This window comes from Taudactylus pleione, unplaced genomic scaffold (genome assembly GCF_031769625.1).
Source record: "Taudactylus pleione unplaced genomic scaffold, aTauple2 ptg000019l, whole genome shotgun sequence".
NCBI classification, from domain to species: domain Eukaryota; kingdom Metazoa; phylum Chordata; class Amphibia; order Anura; family Myobatrachidae; genus Taudactylus; species Taudactylus pleione.
In genome coordinates, this window is record NW_028284421.1 from 6,554,516 (window position 1) to 6,574,860 (window position 20,345).

Here is a 20,345-nt window from a genome sequence, read left to right on the forward strand (position 1 = left end):
TCTTACAGGGTATAAAGGGAAAAGGAAAGTAGCTAATGTGCAGCATGTAGCTCAGAAAATTAGCTTATTATTAACACCTTTAATTGTGATGAAAGGTAAAGACCTCCTAATGTTATTCAAGCTGGCAGGAAGCAATAGAAAGTAAGAAATATTCCATGGCTTTACAGTGACGCATTTTGACTGAGGAGGCGTATCTCACTGGGTTACCTATTTAAACTAGTTTTTACCAATGAGGGAGAACTTCCTGAATCAAGATAATTGTCTACTAATTAGTTTCAGACATTTCTATAAATCCTCTTTCAAACAACATTACGTTTAAAATGGCATAAAAAATATTTATACATATAAATGCATAAAAATAAAATATATTGCGCTTTTCCATAAGAGCCGGTAACCGGAAATTACATAAACAGAACTTTATATTGTAAACAAACAGCCGATAAGGACGATTGGTACACTTGAACACAGTTTTTGAAGGAACAGGCATGTTCCAAACATCTTGGAGAACTGACCACAGATCTTCTGTGGATGTAGGCTTGCTCAAATCCTTCTGTGTCTTTATGTAACTCCAGACAGACTCTATGATGTTGAAATCAGGGCTCTGTGAGGGCCTTATCATCACTTCCAGGACTCCTTGTTCTTCTTTACACTAAAGATAGTTCTTAATGACATGGCTATATGTTTGGGGTTCTACTGCAGAATAAATTTGTAGACAATCAGACGCCTCCCTGATGGTATTGCATGATAGATAAATAACTGTATTTCTCAGTATTGAGGACAACATTAATCCTGACCAAATCCCCAACTCCATTTGCTGAAATGCAGCCCCAAACTTGCATGGAACCTCCACCACACTTAACTGTTGCCAGCAGACACTCATTATTGTACCGCTCTCCAGCCCTTCGGTGAACAAATTGCCTTCTGTTACAGCCAAATATATAATTTTGACTTCTCAGTCCAGAGCACTTGCTGCCGTTATTCTCCACCCCAGTTCCTATGTTTTCATGCATAGTTGAGTCGCTTGGCCTTGTTTCCACATCGAAGGTATGACTTTCTGGGCACAATTTTTTCATGAAGTCCACTTCTGGACAGAGTTCTCTGAATGGTAGATGGGTGTACCTAGGTCCCACTGATTTCTGCCAGTTCTGAGCTGATGGCACTGCTACTACTACTGCTAATACTACTGGGTGGCCTCTCACTGCTAGCCGAAAATAGCACTGAAAGAGCCTGCATACTCTGAGAGCAGAACACGGCCTCAGGGGGGAAATACCGGTGGCTCCTACAACAACAGTCAGCCGCAGACAGACCAAGCACCCAGATGGCTACAAAAATGACAAGCGGCAGAGGGTGAGACTCAGTGTATCAAAGTAGACCATAACCTCTGGTCAGTGCTTACCTACTATACCTATTTAAGTCAGAGCACACGCATACAGTATGCATCTCACCTGAAATACAGGCAAAGTATCAGAAAATGAAGCAGACTTAGTGGAGTATACAATTGTTAATCAGACTCTTTGTAAAGATTACTGGATACATTTTTACCTTCAGTATCTATCTGACACATATGTTGCAGATTGTGGATTCTTGATACAGGACACTGTTACTGTATATATTATGTTACTTTTTTATTTCAGGATGTATCTTTGAGAGCCTCTATGTAACATTTATAAATGCATTTTTATTGGCACTATTATTACTTGTGTGTTATATTGTTTACATTTACATGTGGTATCAAAAAAGTATTTTGTAATAAATAGTACAATTATATGCATATGGCTAATTTCTATGTATACCAGCGTCGTTTGTTTCTTTATAGTACTGATGGCACTGCTGGACATCTTCCAATTTTGAAGGGAAGTAAGCATAATGTGTATCTCATCTGATGCACTAAGTTTCCTTGGCCGACCACTGCGTCTACTGTCCTCAACGTTGCCCATTTCTTTGCCTGGGAGAGACCTTGCTGATGCAGTATAACTACCCTGTGTCTGGTTGCTGTGCTCAGTCTTGCCATGGTGTATGAACTGTGACATGAAACTGTCTTCCACAAACTCATCTTTATAGCAGAGTTTGGCTGTTCCTCACCCAGTTTTATGCCTCCTACACAGCTGTTTCTGTTTCAGTTAATGACTGTTTCAACCGCCATATAAAAATGATGATCATTATCACATGTTTGGTATGATTAGTTAATCATACACCTAACTATATTTCTACAAAATTCCCAACTTTGGGCAAGTGTACCTAGAAGAATTGATGCTGTTTTGAAGGTAAAGGAAGGTCACACCAAATATTGATTTGATTTAGATTTCAGTTCGGTTTATTCACTGTGCATTTTGTCAATTGATAAAAATAAACTATTAACACTTCTATTTTTGAAAGCATTCTTACTTTGCAGCATTCTTTCCATACTTGCCTAAAACTATTGCTCAGTACAGTATATATATATATATATATCAGTGTGTAAGTTCATGACTGGAATTTCAACCTTCACATTGGTGGTGTACTCCTCTTTTCCATGAGTCCCTTTGTACAGCATCCCTATTGGATTCCTTTATCTGGACCAGAAGACAGAGGCAAAAACAATGGTTTCTTCTTGTGTGCTATAAACCCTCATACCAGAGATCACCCGAGAATGTCAGTTTTTTATATACTTATAACAAGTTGATTTATGTGTATAAATATTATTAAAACACTTCTTCTTATAAGATACATGCCAAGTGACCTTCAAGGCTTGATGGTACAATAACTCTCTGTTTTAACCTTTACGAGGTATGAGCTTTAAAAAGTAGGTTTAACTCCCTTTTATGGTCAAAAACATTTGATACTTAATGCGTTTCATCAGATTCAACTTCCCCAGGGGTACATCTTAAATAAAATGTGTGTCTCTTAGAATTCAAACAATAATTCATATTTGACATTTTTATAAAATTCAACAGAGTTTTTTACACAATAAAAAAATGCTATCAATATTCATTGATTACACTTGCACAGGGGATAGGTAGTAGTTAAGGAAATCTTGGAAACAGGCCCTGTATCAGGTTGTGCATTAATTTGTTTTATTGCAGGTTTGTTGTTGTTTTACACAGCAATAATGTCTCCTCTTTTTTGTATTTTTAGGTAATTTCAATGAAGAAAATACATTGCAGCCCAATCTGAAACTGAATCCATATCATGCAGGTAATTGTACACCTGATTATGCTGTCTTTATCTTCCCATGTTACTTGCACTCATGAACACTGGATTCTGCTAGCTCACATACCGTTATTAGCAGAATTTCATTTGGAGCTTGCATCAGCCATCACAGTATAATAACACCTTGCCAGCCAATAATGAGGCAGTTTAAAATTCAACAATCCACAGAACAATTAGAAGTTTATTTACAGTAGTATTAGGACAAACACAGTTATATAGCAAGGACAAGTGAGAATAACAATACTAACTATGGCTCTACAGTATGTATCCCACTTTTCCCAGGATAGTCCATGTTTCTTTCTCTGTCTCTGTGACTTGCATGATCATATTCCTGCATTTCAGACTGTTGATGCAATTACAATATCATACTCGTAACAATAGATTTCTATGTCTGCAATGTATGGCTTTTATGGCCTGAGTAAAACTTTCTGTAGCGTATTTGAGGCAGGCTAGTGTGTCATTCACATGACTGGTTTATTGGCTGCAGAAACACAAGGCATTGAGGGGCTATTTACTAAGCCTTTGATGGAGGTAAAGTGAATGGAGATAAAATACCAGCCAACCAGCTCTTAACTGCCATGTCACAGGCTGTGTTTGAAAAATAACAGTTAGGAGCTGGTTGGTTGGTACAGGGGAGGGTTAGGGTTAAGCTGGGCATAGACTATACAATTATCTATCAGATATCTGTCCAATCTGGCTGATTTTAATGAAAATCTGGTAATGTATTGGAGCAAATGACAATCTTCCATTTGCTCACAAACACTGGAAAATAGCCACAAATGGTTGTTCAGACAAATTGGTTAAAACTCACAAATGTAACCAATGTGAACAATTTGTTTTTGTCCTTTTTTCAGCGTTTAAAACCATATGATCGACTGTCATTTGCTCCCGTACATTACCAGGTTTTCATTCCAACCAGTCAGATTGGACAGATATCTGACAGAAAATTGTATAGTGTATGCCCAGCTTTAGTTTGTGGGAGGGTTAAGGTTAGGTTAGGGGTTACTATTACTCTGGGGTCTATTTAATGAACTAAGCCTTGGATGTTACCACCTCATGTTTTTTCCACGCCTAGTTCCATTGTGCTTTGTATACAGTATCAGTCGCACATAGATATCTACGTTCTTTTTATCAAATTAATCAGCACAGTCTCCTGGTGCATCCTAGCCACATCATATTGCTGCTAAGATGCATTTTCGGGTGAAAAAGACTCACATAAGATGCACGGTACTGGCAGAGTTGCACAGGACCTGGTAGCTCACTCACGCCTGGTGTCTTGAGTCACATGGTTTACTGAGACCAGATGTATGAGGACACATCTGTATCAATGTCGACATCATAACTGTCGACTTTGTGGTGTCAACCCTATGATTGTTGATATAGCGGTTGTTGACATAGTGACTGCATTCCATTTCAGCTATGTAATCAATCTTTGAGATTGAATAGTATTCAGGTGTGTCTTGTAGATTTACAGTTGTCTCAAGAAGTGTCCTTAACCTTCATCAACAAATCACAATTGCTACAGGTCTATAGCACACTTGTCTCTAAGGAGCAGATCTTACATTTCTTACATAAATACTTTTAGCATTAGAATAATGTTTCATTTTGTTTCTATAGAGAATTTACTTCGTGCTCCAGTGACCCTTTCTCTTTCAATTTATTTTTCCCCATACACAGTTCTCTTCATCATTTATCTCACAATTTAATTCACATTTGCAGTTGCATGTATATTGCAGATTAATATTTGAAGGGAAATGTGAAACAAAAAGTTGTGTATCTAAAATACTTCTAACTTAATAACCTGAGACCCAGCAATGCACTAAAGCAAAACAAATGTAAACACTAAAAAATGACATTGTTTCATTTCTTATTATTGAACTGTTGTATTTTATTGGTATCTGATATATAACTGAACTATCAATTCACTATTGACCTGTTTATCAGTGCTTCAATGATGTAACTGGTTTTTAGTATTACTAAACTGAATAAGGCCACAAAAGGATTCCTCCATCATATACAGGTGACAGGGCTATTTTAAATCAAACCATTTTTTATACTCTGTAGCTGTTGTAAAGGGTCTGAATCTGTCAGGTAGTAGACCAGAATTAAGTTACATTAATAAAATTCTTTTTGTGGCTGCAATGTTTATATGTATTGTGAATATGGGCCAATGCAAATTGAGTGATCCGAAAAGCTTGTTCAATGTTTATATATCTGGCTGTATAACTTGATATCAGCGCTGCTATCAGAAATTGTGGGGACTGACAAAATAGGCAGCCCCCCCATGTTTCTGCAAGTCCAGCCCCTCAGTGTCTCTCCAGCTCCAGCCAGCCACCTTCTGTCTCCCCAGCACCCTTCTCTCTCCAGCCAGCACCCCTTCTGTCTCTCCAGCCAGCACCCCTTCTGTCTCTCCAGCCAGCACCCCTTCTGTCTCTCCAGCCAGTACCCTTTTCTGTCACTCCAGCCAGCCCCCACATCCAGCCACCTGCAGTTGACAGACACTTACCTTCTCCTGTGTCTTCTGGCTCCTCCTCTTTGTGCTGCAGCCAGCTCCTCTGTCAGTGGTGTAGCGTGCGTGACATCATGTCTCAATTAAAAAGAAAAAAAATTTGTACCAGGCAGCCATCGGCCAGTGGCTGCCCGGACAGACCCCTCAGTAATGGATTGGACAGATCCATCTATAACCACTGTCTGCACTTCTGCAGTGATCAGCAGGGTGCAGGCAGCAATTATAGATGGATCTCTCTGTGCCCCTCTGACAGCTGGCACTCAGAGCCCAATGCACCCATGGCCTCCAGGAGTTCTGCCACTGAGCAGCTCTCCAGCTATTGGCAGCAGGAGCCAGGTTTGGGCCACCCTCTCTGTCTGTGCCTCAGGACTTCAGTCCCAACAGTTTCCCCTGATAGCGGCCCTGCATGATATCTATCCAAATGAAAAACATTCTAAACGGAGGGGAAAATAGGTGGAGGGTGAACTGAGAAGGAAAAAAGATGGTGTGGAAGAAGGAGGGAGAGAGGAAACAAAAGGAGGGCTGGTAGACTTTAGTGACAAGATATGTTATTAGGGTACATTTAAAGCTGGGGAGACTGGTAGCAAGTCAGACTTGGCAAAGGAGTGAGGTGGGGTCGTTGCAGAGGAGGCACTGCGGGAGACATTTTGGAGGCAGACATGGGAGTATTGACACCTTTTCTTTTGAGTCTCATTTTTAATTGTTATAATTACAGTAGTTCCAGAATAAGGAAGAAATCAGTGATATCATTTACGAAATAAATAAAAATAAGTATCTGCACACTTATACAGAGTGGGGAAACTTCTATAAATCCGGGATTAACTTGTAACTTTAGATGACTACAGACCCCTTTCTTTCGGGGTCCTGGCACCCATTTTCATAGAAAAAGAATCACTGCACATATTATTGATCCGTGAAAAGTGTAACCACAAATCTCTGAACCACAGACATGAATATATAGCCTATCATACATCAATGTTATGCAAAATATACAAGACATTACCCCAGTATCACATACGTAACCATCATAATAACAATAAACAATAAAGTAATAAGCACTTCTACATGGTCATAAACCCATCTATATAATAACAGGTCAGGTTATCAATCAGCTAAGACAGGGGAATTTAGAGAAAGCAAAATGGATAGAATTAATAAAAATATGCATATCTGTTCTTGCTTCAAAATGATGAGACCCATGCACCCAGATCTATGCTGATAAGCTATGTACAGCTGTGAGGATGGCGTTACACGTCAGGATTCTCCTACTCTATATACAGTAGGTTGTGCATGCGCAGTCTTCCAAAGTTTACCTATCGCTTTTGTTAAAATAAAATCCTGCGCATGCGCAATGAACCATTACAGATGATCACATGAGCACTATGCTAATGATACACAAAGAGACAAAGATTGCCGGAAGGGTGAGTTGGCGGAACACCTCCTCAGGGACTCTCTCTTTCATACTTTACAGCGCTATGATATCCTGCGTTAAAGATCACATCTCTAAAATGATTACGCATGATATAGCAGTTTTCACAGATCTACTTTCGCATTTTTACTTTTGAAATTTGCAAAACTAGGCAAACTGGCGCGGAGATCATCAGATTGTGATACATGGGCCCCTAATACTGGGAAAAACACATGCTAAAGAACATACTGTCAAGGACTTTTCTCCTGTTGTTGTTGTTGAAATAATTGATCAAAACCTAAAACTTGTTCCAATCTAAAAGGCATGGTCACGACTTCCTTGCACCTTCCCTACCACCCCCCTTCCCTCTCTGCACCCCTGATTGCTTAACTTCATTATACTGAACAGAGAAAAGATGGGATGTTGGAGCCCAGATAACTATCTTTGCAAAATGAATGGTTAAATTACAATGGAAATATCCAGCTCACAATTATAAGCTTATTTCTCAAACAGCAGCAGAAAAAAAGACATTTTAATACAAACACAGTATGCTATCATATGTAGTAACTCATTTAAAGTAACTTTCTAATAGTCATTAAGGGGCCTATATATCAAAGTAGTGATACTGTAGATGTAATGAAACCTTTCATTCCTAATCGCTGCCATTCACAGCGATTTTGAAACAAATCTCTGAATAATTTATCATTACCCCCATGCCAGGACAGCTGCTCCAATAAGTAGCTGTCCTGGCAAAGCATATCAGCTACGCTTCCACTAAAAATATTAGCTGCAAAAGTTTACACTGCCAAGTTCTGTCCTGGCAGTGCTACTGCACATGTAGACTGTGAGGGACAGAGGAGGTGGAGGGATACAAATGCATCTCTCTTCATGTTTCGAACCCTCTTAGCCAGAGCCGTAAATAGACTTTTTGGTGTCCTGTGCCAGAAAGAGCATTGGCGCCCCCCGCTCCCTATTTTCCAAATAGAGACGTAAGACACACACCCAAAAAAGGGCCATGGCCTCATGGGGAATTGTCAGGAAAGAGATAGTGGAGGCCAGAAGAAGAAGCTACAAGTGAGAAGATTAACATGCCCAAACAGCGCCCCCTACCCTGTGTCATGGCACACCCTAGTTATAGCCCTGCTCTTAGCTGTAAGATTTTGTATCTTGATAAATACTGTAGCACAACCGCAACAAAGAAACTGTCTGAAATATGATTTGTCTCTGTAGAAAAATATACTTTAATCACTTAACAGCAAATACATGATACCTAATTTTTCTTTACTTATGTGGATGTTTTTTTTATTTCAATGTTTTGGAATTAGTTCTCATAACTGATATCTTTATTTGTGTTACTGTACCTATAGAAATAGTAGGGTGTCGCGATTGGTAAAACAAACAAAAGATCCACTTGGAATCCCCTCTTTCCTGTACTAATATTGTAATAAATGTATATTGTTTAATATATAGTTTTAAGGTTTGGACAACACTGTCCTTAAAGGGTGAATGATAGGATCCATTCTGCTCCTTGATAAAAAGTAACCAATGTGGTTTGCGTCCTCCGGGAGAGAAGGGAATCCAGTATACTCCCCTATATTCCTGGGTTTAGGTGAGCTGGAATTTATGAATGTCCGATGAAATATTTTCAAGCTGTGTATTAGGCGATAAATAGTTAATATATTATTCCCAAATGATTCATAAATGGCGTTTCATTTCCTCAAGTATTTCATGAAATTCGCTCTTCAAATTATGCTTTAAATGTTGGGTTCAGGCATAAGGTGACCTTTGCGGTCTAACGAGTTTGAAATGATATTTTAGGATTGCCGTGGGGAACAATAGTTTGCATCAGTGAAATTGCAGTCCTTAAATATTGTCAATTGGATTATTTACTGTAGGTACTGCTAAGTTTCCTAATATTACTCCTAAAGGACTTACTGTCACTAAAGGTAATTGGAGCACCCAGCCAGCAAAGGGCACCTCAAAATGTTGCACCCACCGCTAGCCTAAGACTTTGCAGGACTTGCTCGCATGTTTCTGGTGTGTAAATAGTATCATGAAAAAGTGCATTTTCTACTTTATGGCTAGTTTAATTACAATAATCATAAACAATAAATTACCATATAGTTCAAAATGGTTAAAAAACAGAAAAATGGCCTATCTGATATGAATCTTTTTTTTCTTTTAATTATTCCACTTGGATGCCCTGACAAATAAAAACAATTAATCCTCTTTAATAAGCGCAAAACACAAATGTTACAATATGCATAATTACAAAGCTAGAATGGTCATATAGGGGTATATTTACTAAAGTGAGAATTTTTAGAAGTGGAGATGTTGCCCATAGCAACCAATCAGATTCTAGCTTTTATCTTCTACAAGGTGCTAATTAAGCGTTAAGTACAATCTGATTGGTTGCTCTGGTTATCATCTCAATTTCTAAAACCTCTCACTTTAGTAAATATACCCCTATGTGTTTTATGAAGTCATTAAGTATATTGACAAATTCACAGCTAATCTGACATTTTATTCCCGCCTGTAGTTTATGTTCTGTTGTTTGGTCATCTATAAACCGTAACTGCTAACTTGCAACTTCATGTTCACCATCTGCCAAACCAATATGATGTGTATGATCACCATTTGCATCTTCCCAGCATATTCCCGTTTCCTAATTCCCTATAGGCCCACGTTACATCTGTTGTCACACACAAACAATACATTCTTTCTATTTTCACATCTCTGTCACATCCCGGCCACACACGGAAGTGATTAAAAGTGTGATCCTGTTATCTGGATTTGGTATACTTTAAAGGCAAAGCTTAGGGCAAGAACAGCTGCTAGCTAAATGGCACAAAGTCTATGCTGCTTTTTCTACCAAGGCATCCATCTCTCTTTGGAATTCTTGTCTGCAAAGATTTGGCAGTGACAATACAAATTACATTCAATTTCCTTTTTATTTTCTTAGCACATTAAATAAAATACTTTAGAGACCTATCATACAATGAAATCCCGTCTGCTAAAGTAACAGAGAGAATTACAATTGAGTGCACTCTATAGTGAGAAAATGTAACAATATCATATTCGTGTCTAAGGGCCCCGACGTGTATTACTGTATTGCGTTCAGGGATTTTTTTGCCCTCTAGCGTAAAATGAAGCACGTTAACCAATGCATTTCTTTTCCTTTTTTTTTCAATTGGTTTTAAATCTAGATGGGATTAGCTACAGTCCCTGGAAAAGGACGCCTCTGGTCATCAATCATAATGCTTCTTACATGCAAGTAATTGCTCTTCTAAGATGAATGGTGGTACTACAGGGAAATACATATACAGTGGAGAAATAGCTAAAGTGTTATTTAGACGGGGCAAAATGGGAAAATATTAGATGAAATGCAACACACTATCTTCCTTAACAAAAAAAAATCCACGGCAGACATATAAAAATAAGTAAAAATATGTAATTAACAAAATGGCATAAAAAAATTGTAACAAATTTCTACTTTACATAGATACACTCAGCGTTATTGAAACATTGCAACTGAACTATGTGGGGCAGTGAAGCAAGTCCATTTATAAAAGAGATAACATTTAATTCATACTTATAATTAATTGAAAGACCTTGGACAGTTGCTCAAACAATCTCTTTTGAATTGAAATGAGCTGCTTGTGAAAATTCTTTGCAGAGACCTAAGATGCTGTAGGAGGGAGGCATTAGATGCTGTAAGAGGGAAACTTGCTTTCAGACTTTCCATTTATTGAAAAAGTTTACAATGTTACATTTGTAACAACTAATAGAAATGTTTACATCTCATTTTTTATGACAGTATTTCAACAGATTGAAGATTAAATAGAGTGATGTAAAGATTTTTCTGTTAGCATTTTATTTTGTACACCTAAAGTCATCTGGGTTATTAGCTGTGTCTTGCTAGTAAAAGCATTGCCCTTTTAAATATTGGGCATAAACACAAACACAAGTGTCGGGTTGTACTTTGTAAATAAAACCCTTATACTTGGACTATAGAAGGAAAAAATAGCTGTTTGTATTTAAAAATATTTTATATTGAAAAGGGGACTTTCATATTTATTAATAACTGACAAAACATTATTCTCTCTTGTGTATAACACTTCATTAGATTGTTATAGTCTGTACAAATAGGGTAATGAGCCTTTAACTAACACTGAAATCACATCTATCCGCTGTTGTGGGGCATAGGACATTTGTATGCTTGACAAATGCCTGGAGCAAACTCTACCGGGTGCAGCACCTCCTTAGCACCGCACATGCCGAAGGTGTGGCCTCATGTTCGCGAGGTCATGCCCCCTGAGTTGTCCCATTTCGGGGGTATGACTGCATGTCATGCTCCCATTGTCGTCTTGCTGGGGGATTGCCCAGTACTCTCTGGACAGTGGGGGGTGTAATGGATGACATGCACATGCGAGTGTCATCCATCACCACTGCTAGCTGCATGGTGACATCATTCAGAGGGGGTGACACCCAAATGGCAGAGCAGCTCTGCTATTTCATGTCACTCCCTTGGATGGTGTCACCGGGTGCAGCCCGTACCCCCCTAGTGAAGCCACTGTGGAGATGGTCCACGCCAAAAAAAAAGGTCTATCAGAGGTCTGGGGTGTGCAGCTTGGAACACAGGAACTGACCAGTAGTTCCAAAAAAAGTGCAAAGTAAAAGAGGTTTATTCAGCTTTCTCCAACCTATAAGGTTGCGTGACTCTTAGGATGGTGTACCGGAAAAATAGAATATAAATAACTTATAGTGTGCACAGTATGTGATAAAGGCTAGGCTACCGAAAGGTACAGTATACAGTATATATACTCACCAATTTCAGGAATAAATCAAGAGTTGTGTAATCTCAAACTGTTACCCAACTGTGGAAGTGTATTGCAAAATTAGGTAAATAGTTCTTTAATATTTAATATACTGTACTTCTTTTCTATCCTCTGGAGAAGGTTACAGGAATGAGAATATAGGGCCTGATTCAGACCCAGTCGCAAGCGCTGAGCGCTCGCAAATGGGTCGATGGTGGCCCAGAGCGCATGACAGAACCAGCTCCGTCGTGCGCATGCGCGAGACCCGGATAGCCACGGGCAATCCGTCGCTCCGGGTCTCGCACCAAAGGGGCCGTGCTGTCGATGTTGAGTGACAGCACACCCCCCCTTTGGTGGGCGGGCCGGGGTGGTGGCTACCCAGACGGAGGCGTTCCCATGAGAACGCCTACCGTTTGGGGGCGGCCCAAGAGCTTTCGGTTCTGTTTGAACCGAAAACTCTATGGGGCTTGCGGCCATGAGACCCTACCACAAGGGTCTCGTCACAAGCCCGATGGTCACGATGGCAACCCACAGCAATGCGAGCGGCCAGGAGGCCGCTCCACAAAAAAAAAAAAAAGACACCCTGATTCAGAGCAAGCGCTCGTTCAGAGCATCCGGCTCTGAATCAGGGCCATAGTGTCTACCATATTACACATGGGAATGCATGTGCAGGTTCTCTGTTGATGCTACTCACCCTTTGATGGTAGAATATGTGCAGTGGACATAACTAGAAAAGGGACCTGGGTCACCTTGATCAAACCCCTACTCTGCCCCATCTTGCTCCTTTCCCAGACCCAATCCATTCTGCTACATTTACCCGTCCCAGCACAGTTACAGTGTTCCTCCTCCTGGTGCAGTGGTATGTCACTTCGCTGCAGTGGGAGCCGATGATTTGCCCCTTGCTCCCATTCAACATGTCATAGATGGGACAGACCTTAGCTGACTATTATATAGATCCCAATTAACCATATATAAATTGTAATCTGACACTTAGTAGTGTAATGACCCCCCCAGGAGCCCAGTTTACCTTCAGACACTTCACAGTTTAGTAACTCCCTTTACAGAGAGGCAAGTTCCCCTTCAAAACGTGGACACGAAATGGACCCCAGTCTCAGATAATAAATACAATCTTGGCTGGAAAGTACAATTTTATTATTACAGAAACAGAGCAATGGAAGTTCCCACTATTCAATACTTTCAGCAGAGTGAGTGATTAGTTCAGGATATACACATATAAGTACAACAGTAGAATTCAACACAAATAAGTAATTACTTTTACACTATATTACATGTACCACAATTTATCTAACACCCTAACATCTAACATACATATCACTATTTATAGATACGTTATACAGTACAGTTCTAATACCTATCACAAAACTAAATAACCTTATTACTGTTTTTTATACTGCTGTATAAATTATTTTTGAAAGTCCCAAATTACGAGCTCGGCAGTGCACTGAGTTGTTTGCTCCCTTTATTTCGGGAATATTTCCGGGATTATGTTTAGCTAGGGTATTCATAAATAGCTGATGTAGACTTTCAATTATATCAAATGCAATGATGAAGCTCCTCCAAAGGGATTATGCAGCCCCTTGTTTAATTGCTACATTGTTGCTAATCACTCTCGTCTGTATTTTATAAATCCTAATCTCTCCATTCCCGATGCTGCTGCTCTCCCTGGCAGTCGCTGGGGACTGTGTTGTCCAGTGGCGGAACTTTCGGAGACAATGGAGTCATTTGCCGCCGGGCGTCAGCCCTGAAGGGGGCACCTGGCTCCATTGTCCCCGGGAGCTGCATGGAGAAGGAGCGCCGTTGATCGGCGCTCCACCTCCATTGCCCCATAACGTCACTCCCATAGTGCCGAGGAGCGGACGCCGTGGACGGAGCTCAGGAGTGAGTTCCGTCTTCCGGGTCCCGCAGTGCACTATGGGAGCAGTGGCAAACGCAGGATTTTTAAAGGGGGGTTTCCATATTATTTATTTATATATATATATATATATATATATACATACACACACACACACACACACACACACACAAACAGCATTCATGCACACAACTTATAAGCATACTCACGCACAGCGTACACACAGACACAGACACACGCACATACACACACTTACACACAGCATACATGCATACACATACACTCAGGATACCTACATATATGCATAGTTACACACAGCATACATACATACATTCATACATACACACACACACACGCATACATATGCACAACATACATCCATACACAAATATCAGTATACTTACCGAGGGCTGAGGAGAGGGAAGGAGGAGGTGGGTCACCATTGGAGCCCATGTGAGCGTAGTTGCTGCTGCTCTGCATACGTAGCAGCTCCTTTCCGGTGATCTCCTCCTGAAGACTTGGAGCTGAGCCAGATCCAGAGCAGCTGCACCAGGATGACGACGACCACAGCTTTGAGAGCTGCGGCCTTCACGTCACCTGACCACCCACACGGAATGATGGGAAACACCGGGAGACAAGCGGGTGCTCCATCCCCTACTGCTGCCGCACCAACACGCCCCCTCAGAGCACAGCAGGGACTGACAGTGTCTCACACTACAGCGCTTCCTGCCCGGCGCCCACTGCACCTGTATCTCCTCTGCTAGCCAGAGCTCTCTGACTGTGGATCCTCGGCAGCTCCGTCGAGCCCGCAGTCAGTGAAGAGACGGAGACAGTGCTGTCACCGTCTCTAAAAAAAATTATTTGGTCAGTCAGTGGGGGTTTCTGGGTTCTCAGAAACCTCCCCTGCGTGCGCTACTGAGGAGTGACGTAATGACGTCACTCCCATAGTGCCGAGGAGCGGACGCCGGGGATGGACGGCAGCAGCACTGGAGCGGTGATAAAGGTAAGTGGGTTTTTTTTTGTGTGTGTGTGCGCGCGCGCCATCACTACTGGGGCAACTACAGGGGCTCACTACTGGGGGCAACTACAGGGTGCTCACTACTGGGGGCAACTACAGGGTGCTCACTACTGGGGGCAACTACAGGGTGCTCACTACTGGGGGCAACTACAGGGGCCTCACTACTGGGGGCAACTACAGGGGCCTCACTACTGGGGGCAACTACAGGGGCCTCACTACTGGGGGTAACTACAGGGGCCTCACTATTGGGGGTAACTACAGGGGCCTCACTACTGGGGGCAACTACAGGGGGCTCACTACTGGGGGTAACTACAGGGGCCTCACTACTGGGGGCAACTACAGGGGGCTCACTACTGAGGGCAACTACAAGGGGCTCACTACTGGGGGCAACTACTGGGGGCTCACTACTGGATGTACTGCATAGGGGGACCATTACTGGGGAGCACTACATAGGCGGGCACTGCATAGGGGGACCACTACTGGGGGCATTATATATAAGGAACTGCATAAGGAGGGCGGCGGCAGCTGGGGCTGGCATAGGTGCTGGGGGGTGGTACATTTTAGTTTGGGGGGGCACCAACATTTATCTTGCCTCCGGGCACCTGGGATGAAGTTACGCCACTGGTGTTGTCAGTTATATTTATGGAAGGAGAGCTGTAAGAAGGGGGCTGGCTATATCAATGAGGGTTGATGGCAGTGTGTGCAGGGGTTTACTAAGGGCCTGATTCAGCATGGATCACATGGCTGCGTTTGCATACCCCCATAAATATGCTGATGAATGCAATCGCACTGCAACCACAGCACCATACCAAGATGCCCATCCGCAAGTCAGTAAAACCATCGGTAACATCAAGTAACATCGGAACCATACGCACAGTTGCGGTTGACCTGACCCTACCTCACAAACTGGTAAACTTCCTGTCGCCATCTAGACCTCTGCCAGCATATGCAATCGCAGGGGCTTAATTATGCACACCCCTGTAACAGTGTTGAGTCCCATTTCATAGAGTCAATCACTATGAGATGGGACTGCGTGCTCGCTGCCATCGCTTCCCGATCACGGTTCGTGCATGTGCACTGCGATGCATGCAGAGCACAAGCATCGACCGGCTGTGTGCAAATGCAGCCGTGCGATCCAACCTGAATAAGGCACTAAGCTCACAGCTCCGGCAATTGGCTGCACACGTGGAGTCTCTGCTTGGGATCTGTAGTGAAGGCTCAGCTGCTGACAGGCACAGAAGGTCCTGCCCTGCTGGGTGATGGACGTCTCTCCCTCTCTCTTGTCACTGCCTTTCCTCTGCCGACTGCACTCTCTGTCACTCTCTGGTGGCCACTCAGTGTTGCTTGATCGGAGAACTTACTCTTGGATGCCGGCCCCTTCAGCTCACTTGGATTGCTACATCTGTCCCGATCCCGAATCAGCGTACCATCTCTCGGCAGAGCTGCCTGATGCCGCTCTTCCTCACCTCTCTCAATGTCCTGGCCACACACCAACTGCCTCTTTTCAACTTCTTTATTTACATGCACCGGCTCTACCAACTGCCAGCGCGTCTTAGCAGGCAGGGACCACACAGTATCACAGTAGGGCTAAAAATGCTATTTTTATATACCAAATAATCAAAGTACAAATTAGGACCATACAGGCGAAATGCACAATAAAAGTAATTATGAAAAATGGCAATAATTATCTTAATGTATAACTAAGAGGAAAATGTTGTCAAAATCAAAATTTTGGAATGAATGAGTGGGTCAAAAAAAAAACTGAAAATGCTGCAACATTTCGCTGGACCTGTGTCCACTTCCTCAGGCGACCACGTCAAGCTATGCTTTCCCCGACACCGTCGCATCTGATGTGACCATGTCAGAGGAGCAATCCAGCAGCTGCCGATCTCAGACCACCTAGCAAGCCCCTTGGTTGCCGTAGCAACCTCACCCCAGCACCTCCTGCCAGATGGGCTGCAGAAGGGGGTGATTCCCACCTATAGGTGCTTTCAGGGGGCCAATGTAGGGTTGTCCACCAGCCTGGGCTGACTGCACTGCTACAGTGCCGTTTTACCCCTGCTCTCTACCCCTCCCAGCCAGCAGAGAGTCATGGGTGCTCTTCAGGATCCCCCACCACCTGCTACTGGCTGATTTTCTTGATTTTTTAAATGCTTAAATGAAATAAATAAGATACATTTAACCCTTATTTGGAATAATTTTATTAACAGATCTGCATAATTATTAATAAAGTTATACTGAATCGAGAGAGATTAAATAGTTATTATTTACATACAGTAATTTCATAAAACAAAAAATCAACAATTTTGGGTAAATTTTTGGAAAAAATATTAGGCAGCTAAGTGTTAAAACAGATGCTGTGAAATAAAAAGGGAGTTTTTTGTTATAGTAGTGATGCAGATGTATATATATAGATCTGGATGATCGGTATATCTATTATACTGTATCACAAAATAAAGTGCCAGTGTTATAGTCACACCTATATACAGTATAACAATAAGAATAAATGATTATAAAATTTTCCTGATACAATTATATAAAAGTAGATAAAACAAGGTAGCATAAAATAGAAAATAAAAAGAATAAAAGAAAGAAATGTTTAGCTGGCATCACATGAACAGCATGCCACTTTCAGTTTGGTGGTACACATAGCTTGTGTCTCATGGAAAGTACCCCACTTCTGGTTTTGGAAGATAAACACCAATCACCCCAGGCCTTTCAGAGTGGACTTCACTTCTCAGACTATGGGGGTGTAAAATGGTTGTAGTAAGGCTATTTAATCAGGGGTTCCCCTTTGTAATTTTAAAGCAATTTCACAACAAAACAAGAAGTAATAAATTATATATTTCCGGTTATGGATATTTTTTGTTGAAATATGGAGTGTGCCACTGCACTGTCTCCATGATGTTCCATTATGAAAGCATCCTCCTGTAACAAGATGGCTGCCATTTTGGTCTTCTACGCATGCTGGGTGCCATCTTGTCACCTGTGTAAGATCGACACAGTGAAACACAGGACCTGATTCAGAGTTGTACACTATTATTATCATTGCTGCATCTTTGGACTCAGCAATGATGAGAAAATATTCTAATGCTGCAGATCCGAGTGCGGCGTCTGAAGATGCAGCATCGGATCACCATTGCGACCATTGCTCACAATAGGAAACAGAACTGCTCAGCCAGGGCCAGGAAATCTGCATTGGAAGACGCAGACCCAGGACTCTGCACACCCATGAAATGGGGACTGGCCCCACCCCTAAACATATCAATCATGCTGCTGCTTAGGGACAATGTGAGCATACTTGCAGATAGAGACCTGCACATGCGCAGTACAGATCCTGCGCATGTGCAGATTTCTAAGTATAATCAGACTTGTATGCAAAGCATCTCCTTTGCATACCAAACTGAACTAGGCCCACAGACATGTTCCACATAGCTCCAGAGGGGATGTAGTGAAACGGCCCGGGATGCCATCTAGGGAAATCCCGGCGTCTGAATCCCGACCCGGGACTAAACATAGGCTGAACCAGCCTACACTACGTCACCAGAATCCCAACAGACGGCATCCCGATTGAAGGTAAGCGGGGCGCCTTTAGCTGTTAGCGTGGGGGGGGGGTAGTGTTAGCATTAGGCACCACAAAGGTTAGGGTTAGGCTTTGGGGAAAGGTTATGACTAGGCACCACTGGGGGGGTTAGGGTTAGGCACCACTGGGGTGTGTCAGGGTTAGGCACTAAGGGGTTAGGTTAGTTAGGTTTAGGCACCAAGGGGAAGGATAAAGTTATGTTTTTTAAAACAAGGTTTTTTTTGAAGCATCAAGTGTCATGTACAAAAACATTGCGAAGAACATACAGTAAAAGCAAATATTTAGGGCAAAAAAGGATGATAATTACTAGTAATAGTACAAAAATACATAAGATTTTGTAGCATCATCCACACAATGAAGTGAAGAACCAATAGGCTCCATCACATATAGATTTAGTACAATAAAAGGTAAAGTGATAAATAAATTGACAAATGGTTTACAAGGAACAAGATCCCACTTTATAACATATCAACATTTTAATTAGTTCATAATTAATATTGTTATTGGTTATAGTGTTAATTGTTGTTTGTTTCTTCTTATGCACACTATTAGGGGTATTCAATATAAAACGTAAACTTCACCGTCTATGCGTGTCGAAGTTTTCGCCGCACATCGGAGCTTTTGCCGGCGAAAAAGTATCGCGCGTGCCCCCGATTATACCCGTGTTCAATATGAAATCGTCGAAAACGGCACCCGGCGAAAGTGAAATCAGCGAAAACTTTGCTGATTTATGGGGAAATCAACCTAACACCCCCAAAAAGATGCTCTGACATGGGGGATCACTCTGAATACCCCCGATTAGCCCTGCTGAAGGTTTTTGGGGTCTTTAAATGGGCTTGATAGCTGCTATTTTGGGGATTTGAGAAGGTGGTGAAGAATAGTATTTAGATATTTTTTTTTGCAGAAAATAAGTAGTCCCATCAAATTTTGGATACTTGAAAATGGGGGTGAGCATATTTAAAAGTTGCTAAAGTGAAGTTTTTAAAAAACATGAAAAATCCACGTGACGCAAACACCTGCAATGAAAAAAACACCTGGGGCATACTTGGGGACCCCCCTAGATTGTAGTTTGCTAGTTTTTAACTTTGTACCCCCAAATTTTTTTTTTGCCCCCAAAATGAAAGTGCTTTTTTTGGGGTCTTCTGAGGTATTTTTTTAAAAATTTTGACACAGTTTATCTTTGGGGGACTGTCTGAAGGTTGCAGGGTGGTTTCCAAAATGTTGCACCCCAAAACCCCAATTCTGCACTTTTTTTCGCCACCCATTCCTTGGTGATACTTTTTCACAGCGTCGAATGCAATATACTTTTCGCACCGGCGAAAAGTTTTCAAATTGAATACGGTGTAAAAGTAAAAGCAGTGAAAATGACGTCATCCGAGCGAAAACATCGCAAAAACAGAGTTTTCGCTCCATATTGAATACCCCTATATATATTAATGAGAACATTTTGAACTCTTGTGTATGCAAAAGAACATATTGCTCTGCTCCACACCTTTGGAACTCTCTCCCACTCCCCATCAGATTCTCCACCTCTTTGCAATCCTTCAAACGGGCTCTCAAGACCCACTACTTCATCAAAGCCCTCCAGCTATCAACCTAACTCTCTGCTACTTGCTCCTTCCTCCCCGTCTACTCCATCTGTGTCACACCTGTTTGTCTGCCCCTTCCTTTTAGAATGTAAGCTCTTACGAGCAGGGCCCTCTATCCTCTTGTGCTTCTCCCTACTTCAGTTTCATCTACTTCTTACTCACCACTAGGGCACCTAACTCTTTGTTGCTTATGCTCTGTTGCTTATCTGGGTGTTATGGTCGCTAATGTACAGTAGCAATGTATATTATCCATGTCCTGGTCCTGTATTGTATTGTTTTGTAAGTCACTGGTCAGCAATTTGTTTATGTACTTTGTAAGGTGCTGCGGAACACTTGTGGCGCCATATAAATATATAATA

The 20,345-nt window shown here is 41.8% G+C and overlaps 1 protein-coding gene across 1 annotated transcript in view; it reads left to right on the forward strand.

Moving 5' to 3' along the window:
* LIPC (lipase C, hepatic type) overlaps positions 1–20,345 on the forward strand; it is a 157,171-nt gene that overhangs the window by 34,136 nt on the left and 102,690 nt on the right. Inside the window, exon 3 of the mRNA XM_088447591.1 lies at positions 3,115–3,174. Coding sequence (XP_088303717.1) covers positions 3,115–3,174 — 60 coding nt within the window. The remainder of the gene's footprint in view (positions 1–3,114; positions 3,175–20,345) is intronic.